This window comes from Mugil cephalus, chromosome 12 (assembly GCF_022458985.1).
Source record: "Mugil cephalus isolate CIBA_MC_2020 chromosome 12, CIBA_Mcephalus_1.1, whole genome shotgun sequence".
Taxonomy (NCBI): Eukaryota; Metazoa; Chordata; class Actinopteri; order Mugiliformes; family Mugilidae; genus Mugil; species Mugil cephalus.
In genome coordinates, this window is record NC_061781.1 from 16,982,730 (window position 1) to 17,008,218 (window position 25,489).

The window sequence follows — 25,489 nt, forward strand, 5'->3', positions numbered from 1 at the left end:
CAGAGTTCACCATTGCCTTAAAAGGTCTAAAATGAAGAACACACCCACGAGAAGCCTCCTGAAAGCCGCATTTCTCGCAGTTTTACACGAAGCTTCCGGTTATCAGCGCGTTGCAGCTACTTAATGCACGGACATAACTGTGCAGAACTAGCTGAGATGCACGTTACAGATTTATTCATTCTAGCAGACGTGTGAAAAGGCCAAAACCAGCAGTGAATGTGTCCCTAATAAGAAGCATAAGAAGCATTTCCTGTTTGGCCACAAGCCTGATATTGCCAATACCTTTGCTCTACATGCCTCAATTTATGTACAAAAAAAAACGACTTAAAACAAACCAGTGGGGCCGCGTTGTCGCACAGCTTGACTTCATGATTAATGTAGTTTGTTTTCAGTCAATCCAAGACTGTGAAATGCGTATCAATCCACCAAGGAAAATAGTCCCTTACCTTATATGGAGAGTCTGTTAATTTAAAATGATGCCAGACATGTCCTGTTGCTGATGAGTCAAAGACATAAAGTCCTGACTAATTGATTTCCTCCTACATTTATTAGACTCACCATGTGCAATAATTTCCCACTGTGCAATATCCCATATTCAGTGTTACTCTAGGGCAAGAACTCGGAAGCATGTTCACTTGTACTTATACATATTTATATATATTTATTTATATTTCTTACATATTTTTATTGCCTACGTCGTTCTGAACACTTTGAGTAGGAGCTGCTGTGACAAAGTAAGTAATTTCCCCTTGGGGTCAATGAATAGATTCTGATTCTGATTTAAAAACGGACAAAAACTCCCCTGAATGACGATTTGCCCAACCGTCAACCAGGCCAGAGGTCTGTACGCAAGGAGCTCTGCTGTTCCTCCTAACACGACATCAGGGTTGAGCTGGGTGGCCGCGAATGAGTCCATGAGTAAGCTCCTTTTTGAACGCATGAGTTGCATCTAAAAATATTTCTCAATTGTTACATTCCATTTCGGCTGCATCCAGTCCCTATGTTTTTTTTTTTTTTGTTCTTGAACAGTCGTTGCACAGGAAACACTGACCGCTGGGTTTTGACTAACCCAGCGCCGGAACCGAAGGAAAAAGGAAGTCCTAGAATAATTGGGCGGAGAGGGGCTCAGATACAGCATCCTTTCAGGGTCAGCGTGCTCCGGAGAAGACCACGCACGACCCCGCCCGCCGACGCGAAACCCCGTCCAACCAGGAAACGGGGAAATGATATCATTGTCTGCGGCCACCGTTGGAGCGAAGGCTGCTATGACGCATGTCTGTGTGCTTCCTGCCCTCGGGTGGGGGTGGGGGGGATACAATGGGTTCCCAGTCAGCGTGAAAAAAAAAATTCAAAAGCTGCTTCTATTATCAGGAAATGATATATCACAGCAGCGAATAAGGGAAAAGGCAGATAAAACGAGACCTGACGCGCATCAATGTGTGCAGATGCAGATCCTCATTTTAATTGTTTTACACTTGACTTGAAGGTTTCGTTTTTTTCCCGTTGTTTCACTGACTTTTGTGTGCGCGTCCTAATGCGTGACCACTGTCTCCTTGCCCCCCCCCCTCCACCAGAAAGACGAGGTGTATCTGAATCTGGTCCTCGACTACGTTCCTGAGACGGTCTACAGAGTGGCCAGACACTACAGCCGAGCCAAACAGACCCTGCCCATGGTTTATGTCAAGGTATGGTAGAGCTCACTTAATTAAAAAAAAAGACTGGAAAAGGACAATATTTACTCAGCCTCCCACGCTCACAATGGCTGTTCTTTCTTATTATGGTATCAAAACCACCCGCGTAGATCGCCACAGTCCCATTACAGTTTGTGTGTGCGTCGCAGAAAAATGCAATGAGGCTGTTATGTAACACCTTTTCTTACACCCGTTTTTCTTTTTGCCGGTGGTTTTGAAGAGTGTTTTTATGTGCAATTAACCCGCTATGACCAAGCAATTTCCCTCGTGGATTAATGACGTCTATCTGAGTCTGAATGCATTGAAAGCTCCCTCTGAGTTAAGTGAGATTAGACGTGGGATCATTTCAGTTTATCTTCCCAAACGTCAGAAAGCGTCAGCCGCCTGTACACGTCCCGCATATTTATATATATATTTATGTTTTGTACAGTCGTATTCACGAAGGAGCAGGCGGCGTGACGTTGAAACGTTTTGCCGATCGGGCGTCACGTGCTCGATTCTGGCCCGAACCAGATTCCCGAGCGTTTTGTTGGCTAGATTTAAAGCTTGAAATGAAAACTCAGCGATGTAACCTCTGTGTCTGTGTGTGTTTGTGTGTGTGTGTCTCTGTGTCTGTGTGTTTCTCTGTGTACTAGTTGTACATGTACCAGCTGTTCAGGAGCCTGGCTTACATTCATTCGTTTGGTATTTGCCATCGGGACATCAAACCCCAGAATCTGCTGCTTGATCCGGAGACGGCTGTTCTCAAACTCTGCGACTTTGGCAGGTTAGACACGTTGCACGCCACATTTAACAGTGGTCTGGAATAGTTTGCAAATATTTGCAGGTGTGCTTTATTTCCCAGTGCGTTTAGACTGCAAAAAGGTTATCATGGACCCATGGCACTGAGAATTATTTATTTATTTATTTATTTTGTCTGTAAGGCAGGAGTCTATTTTTTAGTTTTTTTTTTTTCTTTTTTAAAGCTTCTGCTTCAGGGAAGAAGCTTTAACTTAACAAGATCCCTATATAGTTCTCTGGGGAACCCACGAGTCTGCAGTATCCCAAAGTTTTGCTCCTTATGTCCCTAAGACTAGAAACATGGAGCCAGGATTTGCTCAAAAGGAGAAAAAGTCTGGCCCTTAGCACATTTTTCTGGAGTCTTTTCTTATTTCCACATACTCCCATGGACGCAAGAAATGGCCCTTCACTTTAGCACGGACATGTGGACACATCTAGTAGTAAATGTGATACTGTTACACACATTTATTTTTAATATTTCCCTTTTAGTTTCATCCCAGTATTTCATTCAGTGTTTCCTCGGGTTCACATTTCCCTCCCCTCTGAATATAAAGAAGGCGATGATTAACGTTCATGCGCCTTGATTTTGTGTGCAGTGCTAAGCAGCTGGTCCGTGGAGAACCCAACGTGTCCTACATCTGCTCTCGCTACTACCGAGCCCCCGAGCTCATCTTCGGCGCCACTGACTACACCTCCAGCATAGGTGGGCCGCACGCAACGTTTAACCTCTCGACGGTTAATGAGTTTGAACTCGACTCATGAACGAGTTTTTTGCTCTGTTACTCTTGATTTGTTTATTTTTTTGTTTATTTTACTGTGATTTCTTCTTCCTTTTGGTGACCTGTCTGTTCCTTTTTAGATGTGTGGTCAGCCGGCTGCGTACTGGCAGAGTTGTTGCTAGGGCAACCAATCTTCCCTGGTGACAGTGGAGTGGATCAGTTGGTGGAAATTATCAAGGTAAAGACTGGGCCGAGCCCCCGGGCGTCGAGTCTTCTCGCGCGTTACCTCCGAGTTTTAAACATTTCGTCACTTAACTGAACTCTCCCGCGTCTGTCTTCCCAGGTCCTCGGCACCCCGACCCGAGAGCAGATCCGCGAGATGAACCCCAACTACACTGAGTTCAAGTTCCCCCAGATTAAGGCACATCCTTGGACTAAGGTGAGTCAACAGGTACAGGAGCCCTTTTTACTACTTTAAGATTCATTGTTGCAGCATTTCAGCATCTCTGTTTTTGTTGCCCGCTTGCCTCTCCACCGCCATCCAACCTCATCATCTCCATCAGGGGCGTCACTAGGTTTTGAGGACTGGGGGAGGGGGCTTAGCCCTCAGGGGATGCAAATGTAGGATCGGATTGGATAAGGACCCACTGAAGTAAAGGGAAATGGACAGATTTATGATCATATTTAAGTTATCATATGTAATAAGTTAATTAAACTCATATTCTGGCCATTTTATATTTAATTTCTCTGCATTTTTTTTTTGCAAAAAAAAAATAAAAAAACTTCAGCCCTCAAAAAATAACCCTAAAAACGGCAGTGATCTCCATTGAACTAGCACATGGAATGAGTAGTCGTTAAGTTAAGATAACTTTAAAAACATCAGTCTTAAATCTTCTTCTCTTTTAGTTTTCTTTATTTTTTGTTGCGCATACTAAGATTGACATCATACCTTTGTCTACCCATGCAATATGGCTACTTTTTAGTCTTGTGCAATGGCCTTTTGTCCCTTTTGAACATCTCTGCAATGCAAAAGCAGCACTTGTTGCATTTACAGCCCGTCCCCTTGACCGTCACAACGCCAGCAGCGTATAAAGCCAATAAATCTTTTCGTGCGCGTCCATGAAACTAAAATGTTGAGAATTCGCAGCACAAGGCTGTCACCCATAAACAGCAGCCTGGCTGACGAAAGGTTTTTGACATTTCCGAGTAAAGTTCAAAGCAGATATGGGATCGGGATTTCCAGCAATGTTGCTACACATTAAACAACTATCTTACGTGTCTGCGTGCAACTCCAGGCCCCCGCTTCCTGCGCTGATGTGGGCGCTGGGGGTGAAATGTAGAGGGGACGTTCTCTCTTCCTGAGCCCCTCTCTGCAGTTGTTTTATTGGAAGAAAAAGAGCCGTAGAATCTCCAGGAAGCGGCGAGCCCTCTTGTTCGTCTCTGAGGCGCCTCACTGTGGTCGCTCTGCGCAACTACATCTAGCTTCCTGCTTTTTCACTTGACCAGCATTCATTCCTCAGCATTGAATCATTCATCAGCGGCTCATAAAAAATACATGTGACCGAGTGCATTTCGCTGAAGGCTCATGCTCATTGTGCGTGCATGTGTGTTTTAACGTCACTAAAATATACAAATTTTGTCTAATAGCATTTAGTGCGAGTGTGACTGACCGTGTCTCCGACCGCCGTTCAGGTGTTCCGGCCACGCACGCCCCCGGAGGCCATCGCTCTGTGCTCCCGCCTGCTGGAGTACACGCCCACGGCCCGCCTCACCCCCCTAGAGGCCTGCGCGCACTCCTTCTTCGACGAGCTGCGCGACCCCAACGTCAAACTGCCCAACGGGAGGGAGAAGCCCTCGCTCTTCAACTTCACCACCCAGGGTACGCGCACACAGACGCTGGAGTCCCTCACAACAGGGGCTTTGCCTTTTGTAAATAAGGTTGTCAAGATAACTAATTTGGAGGATGCGCAGACTCTCTGTGATATTTTGAATAATTAATCTTCATGCATCAGCTTCCATGATCTCTAAATTCTCCAGTTAGCTCAAGTTTACACAGTTAAATTTTTTTTTCTTCATCTATTCACCTGGATTATCAAAACTGTTTGTGTCCATTGTTAGCAGACGCATCGCAGGTAGTTTAGTAACATCGCGGCCCTTCTAACATATTACGTTTTTCTCTTTCAGAGCTATCTAGTAATCCCTCTTTGGCCTCCATACTCATCCCTGCCCACGCCCGAAGCCAGGCTGCAGCCTCTACCCCAACCAATGCCTCTGCCACCACAGGTTAGGGCCACGCTTCCTCCGTCAGAACCTTGTTCCATGCGACGACCAGCTACTGAATATATTTAGCGCACTGAAGTACAGGTTGTGGCTTCTATCAGTGCAGACATAAAAAAGACAACAAAACATTTAAACCCATAAAGGTCAATATATTTAATTCAGAGTTACTAAGGTTTTTAACTTGAAGTGAAGACACACTTAAAAGCACTGTTGACATTAAACGCTGCAGTGCAAGTTGTTCACACGTTTACGGTTGAAGTGATTCCAAACAGAGCCCAAAGCGTAGCTTATGTGAGTGGTTTAACCTTTATGCTTGTGTTTCAATGTGTCACATCGTACATTATCATTATCACATCATTACTCCTGTACCCTGCGTTGGGTTTGTTCTTCTTAGACAGGTTCATTTACTGAAATCTCTGCAATGCAGAAAAGATACGCGAAAGAGTGTGAATTTATATGACATAACTGTTGCTTGTAGTGTGAATATTATTCATAAGGCTGAGGTCACAGCAGTGGCTGAGAGGGGGGCATTATTACTCAAGGTGCTATAAAGGTGGTCTACTACAAACCCACAAACTCTCAGAATTAGTGGTATCCCGGTTCATACAGGATACTGGCACTTTTTATGGTTATGATATGAATTTTTAATAAAGGACATACTGGTGTGTACACAGTTTTTGGAACACTGACGCAAGACACTGAAAAAAACGAATTATTGTCTTAATTGGACTTTAACTGGACAACTTGTAAGCACGTTATTCTGAGTTCTCCCCAATTATGACACCCAGATAATGCGATTGGAAATCGATTTTCTCCGGCTTGTATAATCTTAACAACAACAATCACAACGCGTGCGCTCATGATCCACAACCGCTGCAAAAACCTGTCGCAGAAGAAGAAGGTAAACAGAGTCGGTAGAACAACCACCTGAGGGATAGCGCCACCTTATCCTCACCATAAGTAGCGTGCACATAATGTACGAGATTGAACAGCTGAACTATTATCCATCTTGTTGTTGTGTGAAATGCCGTGTGTTGTCTAACACATGAACGACTCTTGTTTATTATATGACGTAATAGGTCAACCTAAAGGCGTATTAACCCGCTGAAAAGACTTGTGCAAAAAAAAAAAAAGGTGCCGTGGTGGTTGTTTGGGTTTTCATTAGGGTGACCAGATATCCCCAATTTCTGGAGACAGTCTCCGTTTTGGATTGGATGACCTGTCTCCAAAAATGTCCTCAATTTTAGCTTTTTATGAATGAGGAAAAAAAATGTTGCGCGCAGACTACAATCATTACGGTAGTTGGTTGCGCTGCTATTGACATTACAGACATATCAGTTTAAATATGAATAAATATAATAATAAAATAATAATAAAAAAATAAAACCATAACCTCCCAGTATCTTCATTTCATCTTGATACCATTTTATTTATTTATTTATCTCCAAGCTGTAAATTTCCGCAGGGTCATGCAAACTTGTTTTACTACTAGCGTTGAATCATTCTACAGTTTACTCATCATCCCAGTAAACTAGCCAATCGACTGCATTAATTCCTCTCTCAACCAGTAGCAAGTGTTGTGAACACGTGATGCGTGCATGGAAAAAATACTGTTGATACCGTGCTGATTTCACAATTTTGAAAAATACCGTGTTATTCTGCACATTTTCGATCGTGTCGCCCGGCCCTACTCTTTGTGAATGAGTGTCCCCTCCTCTCGTCCGCAGACGGCAGCAGCACAGAGCGAGGTCCCACCACCACCACCGCCGCTGCCTCGGCCTCCAACTCCACCTCCTGAGCCCGCAGACCGCCCCGCCCCGCCCCGGCCTCAGCCCCAGCCCACAGCCTCTCCATTGCCCTTGGCCAGGGGGGTGAGCTCTGCCCAGCTCTGCTCTGCTCTGCTCCCCCAGACAGCAGCGGAGCGACGCTGAAGCAGTCCGGGTTCAACAGCTAACCGACAGCCCCGCGCCACGACCACAAACCAAGCATCCCCAACCGGACCCCTTCGAACCCTCCGACCGGCCTCCTCACACACACACACACACACACACACACACACACACACACACACACACACACACACACACAGCTGTTTGAACTCCATCCTCCGTCAAAGACATGTCTCTCCGGGCCCTTTCAACAGGGAAGCGAATCGCAGGGCCAGAGGTGTTGTCGGCTGTACTATTGATAAAAGTACACTGTACATGTATACACAATGCTAGCCTGTTGTTTGTAAGAGGACAATCTGTAGAAAAGTCCTAAGCTGTTCCCCTCTCTCCTCCCCCTCCCCCCATCTGGCCTCACCCGTTTGCCTCCCCCACATTTTTCCATTTTTCTGCATCCTCATCCTTTGACCTCTGTGTCCCCTGGCCGATTCCCCCTCTTCTTCCTCCTCCTCCTCCTCCTCCTTTGGTTCCTTCTGTAGTGCATGGCCTGAGTATGGTAGGATCACCTGGGGGGTCGCCACGCCCTCTCATCTCCACTTCCCCGCAGACAAGGCATGAGGCTCGCGCACGCGTATACACACAAACACACAAACACGCACACACGGACACATCCTCACACACATGGATGCATGACGTATGTGGAAAGAAGCCGTCTACTTGTGGGGACACTTTAATTTTTCTGTTTTGTTTTGTTTTTTTTGTTTTTTTTGCCTGGGGTTGTTTTTAACTGGTTGGCGAGCTGTTTTACCTTCTTTTTAATGTTTTTTTTTTTTTTTGTACTCCTGGGCTTTGTTTTTTTTTTTTTTTTTTCTTTTTTGGATTGACACGTGCGATGGATGTGACATGTATCTGGTCCTGTGTGCTTGTATAATATATATATATACATACAGTACAAAAAAAACAAAAAAAAAACAAACACGCATACATACACAGTTTATATATTACTTTTCCTTATGTATAAAAAGTATATATAGATATATGTATATTAACTACAATGGTTCAGAAATCATTTATGGTGAGCTCATATCTGGCAGAGCAGTGGCAATATTTGCTGCTGCCTAAAGACAATAGATATAGAGAAGGTGGTGTTTTATTTTATTTTGTCTCTTTTTTTTTTTTTTTTTGCTGGAGTGTGGTTAGATTCCAGCGGCTACTCTCTCTCCTCGTTCTCCTGTGTTGTCTGTATTAAGGCTGTAGATGGATTTAGGGCATCGCTCTATCCCCCACCCCCCCTCCCCGCCCGCCCCTCCCGTCTTTGTACCGACTCTGTCTGCAACAGTGTGTTCTGTGACAGTGCAGCGTCCAGGCGAACATGTTCTCCTCTCGCCTAAATCTTCCTCTTTTGTTGTTTTTTTTTTTTTTTTTTGTTTATCCGTCTCCGTGAAGAATCACTTTTCCTCGACCCCTTGAGAAAGTCCCCAGCCGTCGTCTCTCCAGCGCCGCCGGCTGCCTCGTACGTGTTGTGACCACTGACTCCAAGTGTTAGGCTATAGCGTCCTCCCTCCTCCTCCCTCCTCCTCCTCCTTTTCCGCCTGGAGCACATAGAGCCACTCGGTACAGTCTGTCCAATCGTCTTATTTACAGAGAATACTCACTACATTAAAAAGAAAAAAAAAATATGAATGGAAAAATACTAAAAAAAAAAAAAAAAAAAAAAACAAGAGAAAAACTGAATTTGTATATACAGTATAAATGCTCCTCACCAAAATTCTGTATGACTTGTATGTTGTTTTTTTTTTATGTTGATTTATTTTTATTTCCATGTTGTATTCAAGGTATGTATATATGCAGACCCATGTACTGTTTATGAGCAAAAACAAAGACAGCGACAGAGGGTGGGGAAAGAAATGGAGGAAAAAAAAAGAGAAAAAAAAGACAGAATCAGGGCAAAACTGATGTTGTTTATGGATATTGTAGATGATGATCAGCTTTATCCAGCCATATGTCCAATCTTACCTGTACAGTACAGTAGAAGACAGCTGTATTATTGTAACAAGAACTAGTCATGTATAGTGTAACTATAGTTTGGAGTGCCTTTGCTTTCATACACCTTCGCCTTGTTTCCGCACCCCTCACCCGACCCCTGCCATCGCCCCCTCCTCCCATCACCACCCGCCCCACCCTCACCCTGATATTGTGACTCTCCCTTCGGTGCTGTTGAATGTCCTGCTATCCTGCAACACGCTAAAAAGTTTTCCCCCCTTCTTCCACTTGCACATGTCCCCCCCCCCCCCCCCCTTCTCTTCATTGCACACTTAATGTAATATACAGACATTGTTAATTGTAAGGATATCTTTCCTTAACTGAAGTAGACAAGTGTTTATTTTAATAGATGTTTTATCTCGGACACACATGTATACCACAGTCCTGGACTCCGGGGCATGAAGTGGGTGGGGGTGTTGTGGATGGCAGCAGGGGTTTCAAAGAAAAAAAAAAAAAAAATTAAAAAAAAAAAGGCATCATATACTGTATATAAACAATACAGTTTCTGTATCACTCACAGTGTTGGTTCTGTTACCAAAGCCAAACTATTATGTAGTCGTGATGAGTCATCCTCAGAGGCAATAACTCGTCTTCTTATTCTTCTCTGGATATTTTGTTGTTTTCCCCCTGTCCTCTTGCTTGCTTCTCGTCCCGACACTTCTCATCCAGAGGGGGGTGGTTGTGGGGTGGGGTGGGGGGTTTCAGTAGCACCTAAAGGGGTCGAGTCATGTAGCCTTTCTCCTGCCTCCCCGCTTGCAGTAACTTTGCATTCATGAACGTGTCGCCGCCCTCCATCAGAAGGTTTGACCACCTCACCCTACCCCTAACTCCTTCAGCAACAACACCACAAAGGTTACCAAAAAAATAAATATTAAGAAAGCATATATGCTAGTATTATATGTTATACTAGCATATATGCTAGTTGGATACACTAACTGGGTTAAACTGGGGTTAGAGAAAAGGAAAAATCTAAGAAAATGCTACAAAAACATCCTGTATAACAGTACTACTACTTGAATGCCTCTGTTTGTGACTGAAAATTTTCTTTCTTTTTTTTTGTTCTTTTTTTTTTCCTTTTTGTTCTGTGAAGGTATGCTAAATGTGCGCCTCTGTAAATATTCCCTCTGCGTGCTCCGAGGAATAGTTCCCTGGTACTGTAATTTGCATTAAATAAAGAGTAGGATAGCCTGGAAATGATCAAGAAATGTGTCTCTTTGGTCATCTTTTAGTGCCACCGTCATTTATATAAAGTGACGTACATCAGTTTTGCGAGAAATTATAAACTTGACATTTGCTGGCTGCCGTTGTGTAAGGAAAATGGTTAGATTCTCCTGTTGTCTGAACAAAATAACTTTAACTTTTAACTTAATTTTTTATTTATTTTTTTATCTGTATTGGTGAAGAACGCCCCATAATGAAATCTAAATGTGTCACAGTAAATATTAGCTCTAGATGAATCTAAAATTTAAGAAAATGTCTGACTGAACAGGTCAATACGACATCCAATACCCATATCCGTATTTTTTATTTATTTATTTATTTATTTTTTCATTGTTCTATGTTGACGATGCAATATTCTCACATTACTACGGTGGCCCTGGAGGTCAAAACACAAACATTTCAATATTTCACAAAAACACAATGGCATTTCAGAATACACAACGATATTACAGAAAACACAACAACATTTCACAAAAGATAACATTTCAGAAAACACAAAAACTTAAAGAAAACATAATGACTTTTCAATAAACACAACATTACAGAAAACAGTTTCCTGAAAACAGTTTCCTGTAATGTTATTGTGTTTTCTCTATTGTCGTTGTGTTTTCTGAAACGTCATGTTTTCTGTAATGTTGTTGTGTTTTCTGAAATGTCATTATGTTTTCTTTAATTTTGTTGTGTTTTGTGAAATTCTATTTTCTGAAATGTCGTGTTTTGACCTTCAGGGTCACCATACATTACACTCACATTTTTATACTGTACATTAAATAGTGTCTACTTACACCAGCATGCTGTCAGCTCACGATCTGAGTTTACCATATTAGCTTGCTAACATTTGCCATATAGCATCAGCCAGTTAGCAACAGCAGACGCAATCAAAAATCATTTTGATTGTGCTAAATAAAACATTGTGGCATCACCTAAGTTGAGAAGGCAAATGTGTCAAATGTCTGCACAGAATTTTGGGGTAATACCAGTTTTTGACCTTTACCACTTTACATATGTGTGATTCCACAAATGAAAATCATATTTTTAATATGATTATATAGATGATATATAGATATATATTTTTTAGTAATTAGTGTGTAATAAATTATAATAAATTCCTAAATTCTGAGAAAGTAATTTGAATTAACCAGCACCTTGTTTTCTGTCATTGTGTGTCCAAGTGTGACCACAGTGGGGCAGTGTTGGTCTTACTATGCTCCTACACTACATAGACGCACCACTACATACTTTAAGAGCACCTTTATTCAGTTTTATTTACAAGTGTAGAGATTGTTTTGTTTTATGTGACAGCATCAAAACACAAAACTAAACCTGAGGTAACAAATGCAAAAACTTATGATGGTTCGTGTAGCTACACCATTTTCAGTCTTTGACAATTCTCTGTGCAATATTTAAATTAAGCAAACATGCTCAGCTTCACAACATGCACTTCCTGTCAGCAAAAAAAACACGGACATAAGGATTCAATCTGGCCTGTAACAAAACCCACTTTGCAACACACTGCCTTACCTGTGGTACCTTTCCCTCGTGAGGTGTGCGCGGAGAACAAGACAATTACACGACACAATTAGTTACTACTTCCTTGCTTGTATGACAACCGAATACATTAATTTAAATCCACGGACACGCTCAGTTCTTGTTAAATAACAGCGGGGGACTCCGAGTGCTTGAGGAGTCCGTGTGCTGCAGGTGCCCGCATCAGAAGTCGCTACAGGGGCTTTTACTGACCACCTCCATTATGAGAGGAGATATAGTGTCAGGCTGGATGTCCTGGATCTGCAGGATCTGTTTGCTGTACTCCTCCGTCATTGTTCTCAGCTCTGTGCAGCAGGCTATCACTTTCGGGTACAGCAAGCTGAAATAACAGAAAGCAAGAGGGTAAAGTAGACCAATATGTGAAAGGTGTCTGACAAAGTGGAGTTGGCACGTTACGCACTGCCTTTCTGAGCCCGTTCTCTTGCAGTCGATCCAGGTTTTTAGAGTCAGCGCCAGGTTTTCTTGAACCTTGTCGATCACGCCGCGCTGCTGCACTCCAGGACGATCTGTCGGACCCGGCAAACACACGTGTCTTTAAATTAAAAAGCTCAACCTGAGAATGTCTGAACACATATTTTCATACTGGCTTGGTGCAAACGCACACTGTTTGTCAGGTTTAAATATTTACAGGGTTCATAAATGATTGATTGGCAAGGACCGGGATGAACTGATGGAGACCTGCTGGTACCTGGAGAAAACAGGGACATGGCCTGCATGAGAATGTACTCTTCCTCTTGCAGTTCCAGTCTCCGCAGCGTGTGGTGAAATTTGAGCAGAGGCTCCAACAGGAGTGGCTGGAAACCCGCTACAGAACAAAGAAATCTTCATTAGTGGCGTCAAATAGACTTGAGTCTATCTTCACCCTCAGATTTATATGTCAAAAAACAGATATATGTAATTTCTTGTTGTCTATAGTTTTCATTTTTTCACAGTTCTACAGTTTTTGATTAACATTTAACTGCGATACTGAGAGGGAAGTTGATGAATATCTTCGTTCTAGTAGCTGAAACATAAGGTTGTAAGATTGTTAATGGATTTTATCGTAAAACCAACTTACTTTAAGACTAAAACCAAATAACTAACGGAGAAATACAATACAAACATGTACAGGATGTACAGGATGATTTAGCGTTGGTGAGGTAAGACCAGTCGGGACACAAGCTTTGTTGCTGCACGCTGACAAGGAAATAACATGTTGATACGTAGTTTAACCTGACCCTTCATGAAATATGAGCAGACGCCTACTGGGTAATTAGAGAGGTATTTAATTTAGTCTCAAATATGTCACAGACCGCCGAAAAGGAAGTGGGACATGCGAGACAATGTCTGTTATTAAACGGGACAATACGTGTTTGACAACATTCTTGTGAATGCGTCACGTTCCTGCTGCTGTAAAGTGACTGTTCATGTCTGGTTGCTCATGGAGATTAAGTACGATAAGCATAAACATGTCATAACGATTCTGTAACGAAGAGTCAAAATGTCAGCGTGTTGCTTCCTTCTTATCTGTATCTGTAAATCTTTACGTGTCTTTTGAGAACTTTCAGTGTCAAGGTTACCCTGGTCCCTTTCACACGGAACATAACGTACATCCTGAGTCTACTGCTGCTTTTTCAATCAACCTCAACCCATATTTGTGTGCATTACTGAATTTATTTTGTATTGTTTTTGTAAGGAGACTTAATTACGACTACGCACTCACAAATCCAGGGGCTGATAAACCTCCATGGGATTCCACCTCTCAATTAATAATGATAAATAACAAATCGTTTCCGGACGTTTTAGCAAGTTTCAGCTAAATGTTTTAATTTCCAGGCCATTTCCATTTCACCCCAAAAACCCAAACAAATATACACAACTTCTGCAACACCAAAATGTGAGTAGACGTGCTGAAGATTTCAGCTAAATCTCCCATGCATCTTTCAGGAAGCGTTGATGGGAAACTATTTATATATTCATATATGTGACTGGACTGATTACAATCAGTTCTTGCGCAGTTCATGCACGTGTCTGCCTGACGTATTTGCATTCGTGAAAGTCGCCTCACCTCGTACAGCGTCGTCTATGCAGTATGTGATGTGGCCACATTCCCAGTTGCCTGTGTTCGAGTTGAACACCATGTTAAAGCGGATCTGCATTATTTCAAACGTGGCTCCCTTCAGCAGAGATATCTGGTCCCCCATGGACAGAGATCTGTGGGAAACCGACTTGACATGACATAAACTAAATTTGCACTGAGCGAATATTAAAGGGGACCTATTACATTTTATTTACCCCCCTTTTTTCTGCCACGCGTATAGAATGCTTCGACTTTTCGTGCTGACACGGGAAAGCCTGAAACCTGCGGCTTCTCGAGTGGTCGCTTGAGGACATTTCATTTAAAATGTGTCAAGATTAAAGTCGTGCATTGTTTAAGGTGTGGCTGTGTTCAGTGGCATGTGGGTGTCATTTTAGGTTACTAGCCTTCTGAGGACGCCCCAACGGCTCATTCTCCACCCATTTTGAAATTAGCAAGGAGATAAGCCCTGACCTGACACAAAGAGCTTCCTCAAAGCCAGCCAGAGACAGACACTAGCTCATACGGCTGACAGCAGGAGATGAGGATATACATTGTTTGGCAACTCTAGTTGCAAGAGTCCCCAAATAAAAAAAAAAATAGCTAAATTATTTGTGTAATAAGTCCCCTTTAATCACCAAAAAAAACAAACAAACAAAATAAAAACTACGTGCTGAGACGTGTTTGAACACGCATTGATGCACATATTTACCGGAAGTCCTGAAGGCCTTTGGAAAACCTAATTATATCCTGGATCATGTATGTCGTGAGGTCGGTCACGTGTGGAAGAGCAGTGAAGACGCATCGGGCTGTGCCCCCGTCTCCTTCCTGGCTCTCCTGCTTCTCAAAGGAACCACAGAGGCTGGAGGAGGACGACGAGAACGAGGAGCAGAGGGAGCCGCCGCACGAGGAGGCCGCGGGCTCGGCCGCGGATTTGTCGGCCGTGGCGCAGGTTTGCGCGGGATGGCCGGTCAGCGGGTGGAAGGCCTCGCTCGCAGAATGGCTGCTGTCATTCACGGGAAAGATGTTTCGGTCCATAGGCTGAAATAAATTAATAAAATAAATAAATGAAAACCATCAGTCAGACAAGTAAAATAAAAATGATGGACATGCGTGAAATCGCTCACACACCCTGAATCCACTGAAACGAGCAAAGTCAAATGTGCTGCGGTGGCCAGACAGCAGCTCCTGGATTATATTTTCTTGCCAGGGTGAAAGCTCCGCTGATGCCTTGTGCATCTTTCTCTTCTTGATCTTGATCCTCCGCTCCAACACTTCTTTCTCTGACATGACCACTGAAAGGACACAGAAAGCACGTACTACATGTCACAATAGGAACACTTTGGTATTTTTATTGATTTATTTACCAATCATCCCTTTATTGCTTTCACAACATAGCACAAAAACTTATACGTGACATACAATCGCATGCCTCGTATGAACATGTCAAAACCCTCCACCCGCCCTTTCAGGTTTTTCGGTTTTCAGTTAGGAATCGGGTTTGCAAGGAAGAGATATGGAAGAGAAGTAAGGCCACCCATGAGAAAGAAAATAGAGGAGGTATTTATTTTTTCATCATGCACTTTAAGAAAAAAGAGAAAAAAAATTCAAAAATACATTGTCTTAAATTGTCAAGCAGATCGTCAAACTGACAGAACCGTGTGAGTACCCCGCGGAAGAGTATTGGGGCTTAATTGATAATTAATATTAAGAATTTAAATTTGTATTTATTATTTCAGTTATATTGCTGATATATTCAACAGTGATGTGGATGTTGTCGCACACTGTTGCCTTGTCCGAGGGAGGGACGTAGACTCAGGAGCGCGTCCCTATCCGCCCTCAGAGTCCCGAAGCCGGACACAGACGCACTGTGCTTCAGGAAGTCACATGGTTCGTATAACCTGTGTGCACTTGTTGCGACTTCCCAGATATAGACCCAATGTAAACAAATGTGGGACGACAGGTATGTGAATCCGTAAAATGTTTTCAACACACTGTTTTGACAGACGTTTTGCATTTCTGAACATGTTTTAACTTTTGCTTTTAATTCACTCTTACCATAGTACAAAATTCCAGCAATTTCCTTAATAACAAAGTGTCACACATAGAGGTTACTTACTCTCTTCACGCATGCCGATGGCCTGGCATTTACGGAAGCGGCAGGCTTGACACGACCGGCGGTTGTTTTTTGTTATGGTGCACTTATTCAGGAACGGACAGCGGAGTTGCGTTGACCTCTTTATTATGCGTCTGAAATGGGTCAGAAATCTTATAAATGAGAGTTTGCAAACATCAGTCTGAAGTCAGGAATCATGGGAATGGACTTACAGATGGTATTAAGCTATTATTGTGTGCTGCGTTCACAAGCCAGTGAAATAAACCGTGGAGGTTATGAATGAGACAATCACATAACACATTATGATGGTTAAGATACTTTACATAAAACTTGACATTAATTACCCGACGTTGAATGAAGGCAACTCTAGCCCAAAGTAATACGCAATAAGCCAGTGCGATCAGACTGTTTACTTAGCAGACAGCATTTATTTCACAATTATATGTAATTAAGTTTCTCAACCGGTTTCACTTTTTACTGCTGTCACTCTTCCTTTCATTGCCTAATAAGTTATTTTTGTGCATATAAACTACATACAGCTTAACATAGAGAACTAACACCTCAGTTGCATTCAGATAACCTGGGAATACTTAAAGTCCACGTCATTCAACATGCAAATTAATTTTCGTGATGACGCCTTCAAAATATGATCAGGTAAGTACAAAAAACAAAACAGAAATACATTCCAGAGTGACAGTGGTGCAGTAAACATTAGCTCCACGAAGGTGATGGTATTCAGCACGGTTTCAAATAAATGAAAGAGCTGTTGACTGAAAGACTGTTCACTGTTTTACTGTATGCACTCAGGTTTGCAAGCGTACCTAATGAACTGGCAAATGAGGGTGTATACTGTGCTTACATACACAAATCATCCATAACATTATGACCGCCTGTCTAATATTGCCCCCCCCCCCGTCCCCAGCAGGATGCAGACACACACACACATAAACGGTTTGGGAACAACTCAAAAAACATGAAGAACAACACAAGATGTGACCTCCAAATTCACTAGATCCCAAATTGATCAAGTATCTTGTGGACTGATCCACAGAGGCCCCTCGCCTCAACCCATAATAATAATAATGATAATAATGCACTGGTTTCATATAGCGCTTTTCCATTCCAGATGCTCAAGGCGCTTACAGCTGGATGCATTATTCATTCGCTCACACAGTCACACCCTGGTGGTGGTAAACTACCTCAGTAGTCACAGCTGCCCTGGGGCAGGCTGACGGAAACGTGGCGCCCACGGCCCCTCCAACCACCACCATACGACCCAAAGACCCCAACCACAAGCAGCATTCTGTTGTGAGACACCCTCAGAAGGCCCATGTCCAGTCTCTGACGAGTCACAACTGTGTCTTGGAGGAACAAGAGAGACTTACTTGCACAATATTAAGAAGGTGGTCATAATGTTATGCCTGATGCGTGTGTGTAGGCGAGGGTCAGAGGGAAGCCTCACCTGAAGAAGCCCTTACAGCCTTCGCACGTCAAGGCGTTGAAGTGGTAGCCCTTGGCCTGATCCCCACACACGCCGCAGACCTTTGGCTCGTCATCTTCCGTCAGCGCCCCCTCCTCATCCTCGTCCTCCTCATTCTGCGCTGCGAGCAGCTCGCGGACCATCTGCAGTCCAGCAGAGGCCTTCTTGCTCATTCTCACCCGAGGGCAGTTGTTGTGTCTGTTGATAACGACGAACAGACAAGTCAAATCCGAATAGGAGGATTAGGAGTCATTTTTATCATGTCACCTGTCAGGGCAAACAAAAAAAGAAGTGTAACACAGGGTCTGAGTCACACTACTCCTCTATTATGTTTGAGAATAAAGGCGCAGTAACGCAAAGCTGCACGCGAATGAAGGCTCAGTGTGGAGTCGTTTCAGTCTGTCTGAAGGCTTTAACTGTAATCTTTTCACACAAGCGAAATGACCACAGTGGCCACAGCTCCAGTCTTGAAACTGGTGCAACTGTAGTGAATACTGCACAGTTTTCAACATCACAACATTTTTCATGTTGCTGCTGACATGTCAAGCGAGAGGATTTTTATCCAGCACTGAAACTGAAACAGCTGCATGAAAAACAGATTCATTTGTCGCCTGGTTGGCATTCTAGTGTAAAAAAAAAATCAAAATTAAGATTAATTATCAATTAAGAGAAGAGACAAAAAAAAAGAAAGTGAATTTTAATTTCAAAGTCAAGTTAACAACATGTAAGAGACTCTGTGTCGCGCTTATAAGAGAAGAGCTACTTTTCCTACCTGTTCTTTACCTGGGTAAAGGTCGAGATCATTAAACCCCCTCACCGGACGAGTCCAGATGTCCACGCAGCTGTGCATACAGTCCACTGTATGCGGCCCAGCTTTCTGCCGTAAATCCAGGTAGATTTTGTATTTCCCGAACAAGCTACAGGTGAGAAAGAGCAAGGTACGGCGCGAGCTTTTCCTGCTCTATACGTGTTGCATAATTTTTTTTTTTTTTTTTTTTTTTTACTGGGCTGGTTGCAACAAGTGTGTCCGACCGACTGCGGCACTCAAGAAGGAGGAGATACGTCCAACCCGCCCACCTTGGTTAAACTGACTCATCATAAATCACTATGAGAGGGTGATTTCTCATATTTTTTTTCCGCCGTGTGATCATGACAACTGCTTTTTTTTTTTTAAATCCATTAATTACACATTAGAGACTTTAGATTGGAGTGTGGTTGCCCTCTAGTGGTCGAAACTCCCTTGCGTCTTTCTACATATTTGAACATTTGATCCTCTCGAGAAACGAAATAAAAACCATTTACAATTGGTGTAGGTTTCAAATGACTGCTAATTTATCCAGGACGGCCCGGCCCAGCAAATTAATTTCAAAGGGTTTACAAGAACTCACTATGTTCAGCTCTTGTGACAGTCGGTGTCAAAGTGTAAGAGTAGACAATGAAGAAGAGGTTGCTAAAAGCTGATTGTGAATGAATGAGCTAAAACTACTGCTGTGAATTAAAAATCTTTCGATAAAACCAAACTTCATGGAGATTAGAGATATTACATTTGACTGTTTTAGAGATATACTGTTTCAATTTTGGGGGGGGGACTGTAAAGTTTATACCTTTAAGACAAAATAGATAAATAACAATAATAAATAATTTTATATTATTATATATATTTTTAGACTGCATTGCTTTTCACATGTACCTAAGAAACTGGCAACAGAGTGTAGAACTAATGGTTAAATCAAATAACCAAAGGCCAACAACTTTTATTTATTTTAATAACACGAGTCAACACACTTAGACACTTTTGTCACTTTAGGCTTCTCTTTACTCGGTCTCTCTACTGTGGTCTTACTCTCCTTCCTTTCCCTTCTCCCTTTGGCCAATCTTCTCCTCGAGCACTTGACTGGAAGCTTTTTCAGAGGGGCAGGTCACCTGCGAGGCACCCGGAGTGCTGGGAAGGACCCCAGACGGTTTTGCAGCCCCCTGCACGATGCCCCGTGCAGCCTGCAAGTGTCTGTGCTGACTCTGGTGGACTGGCAGGAAGGCAGCAGGAGAAATCACACAGTCACACAGGCAAGGAAAGAGCTCGCCTCTAACTTTATCACTCATCTGTCATTTTTAAAAAAAAATGTCTTACAAACCTTTTTGCCTGATCCTCTCGACCTCCGGGATCAGGAAGCTGTACGTCAGCTCCGACACAATCTCCTCAGACTGAAGGCTGTTCCGGCTACACACACACAAAAATAACGTTCCTTCATTAGATTTGCTCGTAATTTCTTAGTGCGGAGCATCAGCAGATATTCTGAGGTGCACATTACCTTTCCTCCAGCGCATAAGCGATGTCGTTGACCTCCTTTGCTCTCCTCTGGATCTCCTCCCTGGCCTGCTGGTCAGCCATCTGATCCAAGGTCTCCAAGATGACGTCCTCTAAATACAAATTTACACTTTCCTGGTGTACCTGCACCACCTGTGACACAGTGTGAAGGAAACACCAGTCATCCTGTAATAATCTCCTTCTCACTTGTAACAGTTTAAAGACACATGTACGTACTTGTCTGAAGATCTCGTCGTCCTCTCTGCGTCTGCGCTCCTCCACCTGCCTCCTTCCACTCTCCTCGGCCTCTCGCAGGCGACGTTCCCTCTCAGCCAACAGCATGAAGGCGTGAATCCTGCGCTCGTCTTGGAGACGGGTCAGCTCCTTGGACAAGGTGTCAAACAGCTGCTCAAGCTCGGCACCTACCACCCTGGCATGAGATGCCTCCTCTTGACAGATCTGGGTATAGCAGTGGTAATGAGATCATCTGGAGTTTGGAAACACTAGCACGTGCGGTCGTGTCCGCGTGTTTTCACCTTGCGTCTCTGCTCGTCTCTTTCTTTTTTCAGGGCCGTTACATTCATTTTGTCGGCTTTCAGCAGCCCTTGCTTGTCCCCCTGCAGGACGTGGACAGTCCTAAGTTCGTTGATGAACTCCATGCGGTTCTCCTTGCTCTTAAACATCTGCATGACAACAAAGACAGGAGTAAATAGGGTAAATGGTAAATGACACACTTCCGTATGAACTCCAGGCATGTAAAGAAATCTCAAGTACCTCATACTGGATACTCCGTCCTCTCATTAGGTTCTGAATGCAGATTACTGCAAGCTCTGTTTCCTCATCTCCCTAAATACATTCATACGAGTTAATTAGCAGATATAATACATGTAGGATTAATAAGGCAGGTGTAAATCACAGCCCGAGGACTCAGCTGACCTCTGGTGGCTTCTCTACTCTGGGAGTGGCAGGGCGAGGAACAGGCTTCTCAGTTTTGACAAGGAAACGCAAGGACTTCTCCCTTACGTCTTTCTTTTCCTCCTCCCTCAGGTCCTGAGGAGACAAAGTATTTGTAAATAACGCTTAAGGGACACGAACATGAATTCTTTCCTGTTTTACCTTATATTCATTCATCAGCTTCATGGCTCTGTTCACAGGGGTGCTGAATACGTCCTTTTTGACTTTGGGTTTCAGTATTTTCACCCGTGGCTTGAAGAGTTCTGCCTCTAGCTCGAGCAAACCTGTGGTTGACAAAGAGTAAAAAAAAAAAATTAAAAAAGATCTTAACAGTCGATGAATGCTGTCGTCTCTGTGGTGTTATTTTGGAAATGACCCACTCACCTTTATTTGTCCAAAAACACTTAAATTCATACCTTCATATGTGTCTAAGTAGTGCCTTTCTGACTGATTGCTGCTGGTGGTCCTGCTGGTCAACCTGTGAACCTGACGGACGTATGTCAGAGAATCTGTGGAAACGCTGCGTCGCTCTAACTTCCCCTCCACATTTTTCCACTTAGCTTCCAATTTTCTCAGCGCTACAAACGAAACAACACAAAAGAAGTGGCAGGTGAGGAGACGTGAAACAAAACCTCGCTCAATACACTTTTCATTAAAATAGTATGTTGGAAAAGAGACGTGGTTGTCTTACATCTCAAGTAGTCTGTGTGGATTTTCTGTTGCTTGGTTTCCTTGTCCTTTTTGTGCTTAGAATATATCTCGTTTAATCTCTTATTCGTGACATCTTTCTGAGCCTCATCTCTCTGTCTCAGCAGGTCCTTCAGCACGGCAAGACGGGCCTCTTGCAACCTGGCCACCGCCCACAGTAATTACAGATTGGAGGAAAGGTTCACTTCAATAACTCAATAAAGCAAATCTTTAGATGCATTAGTAAATAGTCGGACTTTGGAAGACTATCATATCCAAGTAAGAAAACAAGCACATAACTGTCAATAAGTTTAATGGAAATTATTTTGACTAAAGTAGTGAGTGAATTGAAACATTTAAGATATAATACTACTTTCCCTGTGTCTTATCAAGTGGCTTAAATATGGGTAAATTGCTTCATTAGCACTATTTTAGTTATAGTTTATATCTTTATTTATGTCACTTGTATTTAGTAATAAAAAATGAAAAGCGTCTGAGGTGTAGTCCCACTCACTTCTCGATTTCTCTCTCTCTGAAAGCCCAGTCTTTGGCCTCCATCTCCTCCATCATCCGCCTCCTCTTGTCAAGCTGGCTCAGGTCTTCCAGTGGAGGGAGGCTTGCCTCCCAAACACGTTTGGCACGTGCCCTTTCTATCATTTCCACTTCGGCTAAGCCCGCAGGCAGGCCGCGACCTGAAGAGACCAGTCGACATAGAATAAGACGCAGTCACACAGTTCAGGTGATCAGTTGGAGATTTGTGACTCCAACAAGGTTATTATTACACATTCAAGTTTAAAACCAGTGAAAATCTTATACATTTAATATAGATCTTGTACCCCAAGTCAAAGCTGCCAGTTGCAGGAGCTCTGAAGGAGTCGACCCAGGTTGTACCACGTACTCAGGGCTGTAAGGATCTGTCTGAGCTTCACTTTCTCTGTAATCGGTCTGGACTGCCACAGTGAAGTGAGTGGGCTGTTCCTCATCATCCTTTCCACCAGCAGTTAAGAAGTCCTCCCTAATGCGACATAGCGAACGGATGTGGACTTGTAACCCCAAAAAAAGTGCAGAGCCATCAAAGCTGCAAAAGACTGCAACATGGTGAACTTACTTTGACAATGCAAAAATCACATCTGGGGGAAGCTGCTGTGCAAAGGGAATCAGAGGACTAAAGAGAACAGGAGGCAAGAGTAGTGTTGTGAGATAATATCACTACAGTAGACGGCATGAATGGCAGTTATATATTTCATTTGTCATGGTGTGAGGCAAAGATGACTAATCAAACCGCTTAAAGTATTTGCAGTAATCAGCTCCGGTGACATGGCACTCTTTCTTCAGCCCCAGATGAGTGTCTGGAATAAACCTGTCAAGATAATAATATGAAAATGCATGTGATTAACCTGCTGGGAAACACAGATTACGTGTGCCATTAGTGCTGTGTGTGTCGTTTTACCCAGCCAGCTGCTGTAGAGCCTCTTTGCGCTGCTCTGTGTGCCCTCGCCACTGATGATCAGTTACAGCCGGGACAGGCTGCACGGGGTCCAGTTTGAGAGTATAGCACGGGTAATCACTAAACATAGATGAAAACTCAGGCACTCTCCTCTGAGTAAAGAAGAGAGAACTGGCGTCAGCGTTTCACATTTCATCAGCTTCTTTGTCCACACTCACACAACAAAAATAACCGAGAAGCAACTTGTAGGCCATAGGTCAGAGATTGAGACAGTGAAGGGGCAGGACAAAACTTGTGATCAGAGGATCAGAGGTAAACAAACAATAACACTGCGCAAATGTGGCTCAAATTGCTGCTAGGAAAAAAAAAATGTGTGGATGTTTAGGAGCTTCAAGAAATAAAACTTCAGAGAAATTAATCCTTTTAATAAAAAACACTTAATATTTCTTTCATTTTCCATTTTATTTCACTAGATAATATTTTATTTTAATCTTATTATATTTTATCTTTCTTTTTACTTGAGTTTTTTTTATGTGCAACTAGCAAACAGTTAGCACGCTTCTATCTGATGGCATATATCAACAGAAACAGTATTTTTCTTGCAGGGCAAATAAGGACACAACTCACAACTCGATTCTTAGACGCGTAGGCTTTGAGATTGGCCCTGGCATGGTCTGCCTCCGATGACACTTTGTACTCTGGATCTGTGACGAACAGCTCGGTTAATGGCAGCCAGGACACAAAGGTTAGACAGCCTCAGCTGTAGTGAAGTTTACTCACCGTACAAGTGGTCATAAACTCGTTCCCGTCTGAACACTGTTCTAGCATCATTTGGCCTGGTGACTGTGCGAGTGACAGACGTGTTCATTGTGTTATTGTAATTAAAGGCCGCTTTTCCGAGCAATTTGCCAACCGGACCGCGATGTCAAACAGCGGTATTTTTAACCGTGTAACCATGGAGACGGCAAACTCACCTTCCGGAAGTGGGAGGAGCTACCTTCGAGCTTCCTGACTCCACACTTACACGTCACGCAAGGGTTTTAAAATACCGCATACATGATATTTAGTCAAGACCAATCCTATGAAATATAAGATAAATATTGACACTCTTTGCTCTTTTTGTGGCATTAAAGATGAAACAATATCTTTTTGGGAATGTACTTACATTCGTGTGCTAAGGATTGACCTTAATAATCCTTTAAATACTAAAGTTGATTTTCATTTAAATTAAATATCCAGCACGTACTATTTGGTTTGTCAGAAAATGAAAAAATAAGCCTTGACAAAATTCATATAATTAACCTTCTCACAATTCCCTACTTACTGTTCAAAATTTCCAGCAACAATATTATTGTTTTTAAAGCTATATTTATGTCCTCTTTACAAAATACTGAAAAAGCTTTAAATCCCAAATCTACCAAAATAAGAAGTTTATGTGAAAAATATAACATTGCCTGAACTTTATTCATCCTCCAGTCCTTTTATTTAGTTTTTGGTTATTTGTTGTATTTTTGGTTTTATTTATATTGGTTTTGTAGCTGCATTTTATCCTGACCATTTTTGCATTGTTGTACTTTTTCTGTATATATTTTGTCAATAAAAAAAAAGAAAAAAAAAGAGAGACTTCCTCATGTGTTTCAAACATACGCCAGCGTGTGCCAAAAGCGGCCTGCGAGAGTCACTCTGGCCCCACAGCAGGATTTGGTTGTGTGAAAGGTAAGTGTGAAAATTAAATAGAAGACGATCATTGAAAATAACTGCAAGCCCTAATTTGTCCACTGTTTTAGTCAGAGGGCAGAACGGCAGACAGCAGACTAATTAGTAATAATTATTTTCTTGAAGAAATTTCATTTGCTTTTTGAAGATTAGTTTATTAGTTTAGTTTGTTAAATGTAAAAATTCCCCTAATTTACGTGTTCTTCTTTGCACTAAAACAAACAGGAGAAAACCTTGAGTTGCCGTTACTTAATTAATATGTATTTATGTTACGCTATGTAGACTTCAGATCAAACTGTGGCCCCTGAACTGAAATGAATTTGACACCCCTGCCCTACCACGTTACATTTTGTAGGTTTATACATACTGCCACCTCGCCCTGTGTAGGATGTTTCTGTCTTCTATGCAAATCCTGTGAACTCAAGTTTCAGTCCATCTCTCAAGTGCTGCATGAGTCATAGCTCAACTGCCACAAGCAGTTTGTACTTCAGCAACTCCTCCAGATCTGGACTATCTTGATACATATTTTTGCACCCTCAATATATTTAGCCTTATGTGTA

The 25,489-nt window shown here is 42.6% G+C and overlaps 3 protein-coding genes across 6 annotated transcripts in view; 1 reads left to right on the top strand and 2 right to left on the bottom strand.

The window, feature by feature from the left end:
* Positions 1-10,604, top strand: part of gsk3ba (glycogen synthase kinase 3 beta, genome duplicate a) — a 34,354-nt gene extending 23,750 nt beyond the window's left edge. Inside the window, exons 4-11 of one of the 2 annotated variants that reach the window (XM_047601184.1) lie at positions 1,575-1,685; positions 2,327-2,457; positions 3,068-3,174; positions 3,331-3,428; positions 3,534-3,641; positions 4,883-5,069; positions 5,375-5,473; positions 7,198-10,604. In XM_047601184.1, coding sequence (XP_047457140.1) covers positions 1,575-1,685; positions 2,327-2,457; positions 3,068-3,174; positions 3,331-3,428; positions 3,534-3,641; positions 4,883-5,069; positions 5,375-5,473; positions 7,198-7,268 — 912 coding nt within the window. In that variant the 3' untranslated portion in view covers positions 7,269-10,604. The remainder of the gene's footprint in view (positions 1-1,574; positions 1,686-2,326; positions 2,458-3,067; positions 3,175-3,330; positions 3,429-3,533; positions 3,642-4,882; positions 5,070-5,374; positions 5,474-7,197) is intronic. The other variant, XM_047601185.1, reaches the window with a different exon arrangement.
* A 1,252-nt stretch (positions 10,605-11,856) lies between these two features.
* On the bottom strand, positions 11,857-19,144 carry nr1i2 (nuclear receptor subfamily 1, group I, member 2). Of its 3 annotated transcripts, none has more exons than XM_047600003.1 (9): positions 18,604-19,144; positions 17,803-18,087; positions 16,344-16,474; positions 15,356-15,519; positions 14,937-15,265; positions 14,216-14,361; positions 12,857-12,973; positions 12,569-12,674; positions 11,857-12,487 (listed from the first exon to the last, which is right to left on the bottom strand). In XM_047600003.1, the coding sequence occupies exons 2-9, from the start codon at positions 17,991-17,993 to the stop codon at positions 12,331-12,333; spliced, it is 1,341 nt and encodes a 446-aa protein (XP_047455959.1). In that variant the 5' UTR covers positions 17,994-18,087; positions 18,604-19,144; the 3' UTR covers positions 11,857-12,330. The 3 variants fall into 3 exon arrangements, with proteins under 3 accessions (XP_047455959.1, XP_047455957.1, XP_047455958.1); XM_047600001.1 differs by having other exon boundaries at positions 17,803-18,018; positions 18,593-19,144; XM_047600002.1 differs by having other exon boundaries at positions 17,803-18,018; positions 18,604-19,143.
* Positions 19,145-19,569: 425 nt separating this feature from the next.
* Positions 19,570-24,191, bottom strand: cfap91 (cilia and flagella associated protein 91). The gene is made up of 17 exons (XM_047600000.1): positions 23,994-24,191; positions 23,841-23,917; positions 23,217-23,365; positions 23,049-23,126; positions 22,875-22,931; positions 22,603-22,781; positions 22,281-22,458; positions 21,771-21,928; positions 21,496-21,657; positions 21,242-21,363; positions 21,062-21,175; positions 20,900-20,971; positions 20,662-20,808; positions 20,363-20,584; positions 20,130-20,278; positions 19,953-20,038; positions 19,570-19,844 (listed from the first exon to the last, which is right to left on the bottom strand). The coding sequence occupies exons 1-17, from the start codon at positions 24,079-24,081 to the stop codon at positions 19,660-19,662; spliced, it is 2,223 nt and encodes a 740-aa protein (XP_047455956.1). The 5' UTR covers positions 24,082-24,191; the 3' UTR covers positions 19,570-19,659.
* Between the last annotated feature and the right edge of the window lie 1,298 nt (positions 24,192-25,489).

What these genes read in the sequence shown, in the direction of transcription:
- cfap91 (XM_047600000.1), bottom strand. Translation starts at nt 24,081, where the DNA reads ATGAACACGTCTGTCACTCGCACAGTCACCAGGCCAAATGATGCTAGA. An exon ending in AGTTTATGACCACTTGTACG is followed by an intron (nt 23,918 to 23,993) that starts GTGAGTAAACTT and finishes TGTTCGTCACAG; the next exon opens with ATCCAGAGTACAAAGTGTCA. An exon ending in GCTCTACAGCAGCTGGCTGG is followed by an intron (nt 23,127 to 23,216) that starts GTAAAACGACAC and finishes TTATCTTGACAG; the next exon opens with GTTTATTCCAGACACTCATC.
- nr1i2 (XM_047600001.1), bottom strand. Translation starts at nt 18,624, where the DNA reads ATGATCTCGACCTTTACCCAGGTAAAGAACAG. An exon ending in TTTACCCAGGTAAAGAACAG is followed by an intron (nt 18,019 to 18,592) that starts GTAGGAAAAGTA and finishes CGTTATCAACAG; the next exon opens with ACACAACAACTGCCCTCGGG. An exon ending in GGCTGTAAGGGCTTCTTCAG is followed by an intron (nt 16,475 to 17,802) that starts GTGAGGCTTCCC and finishes GACCCATTTCAG; the next exon opens with ACGCATAATAAAGAGGTCAA.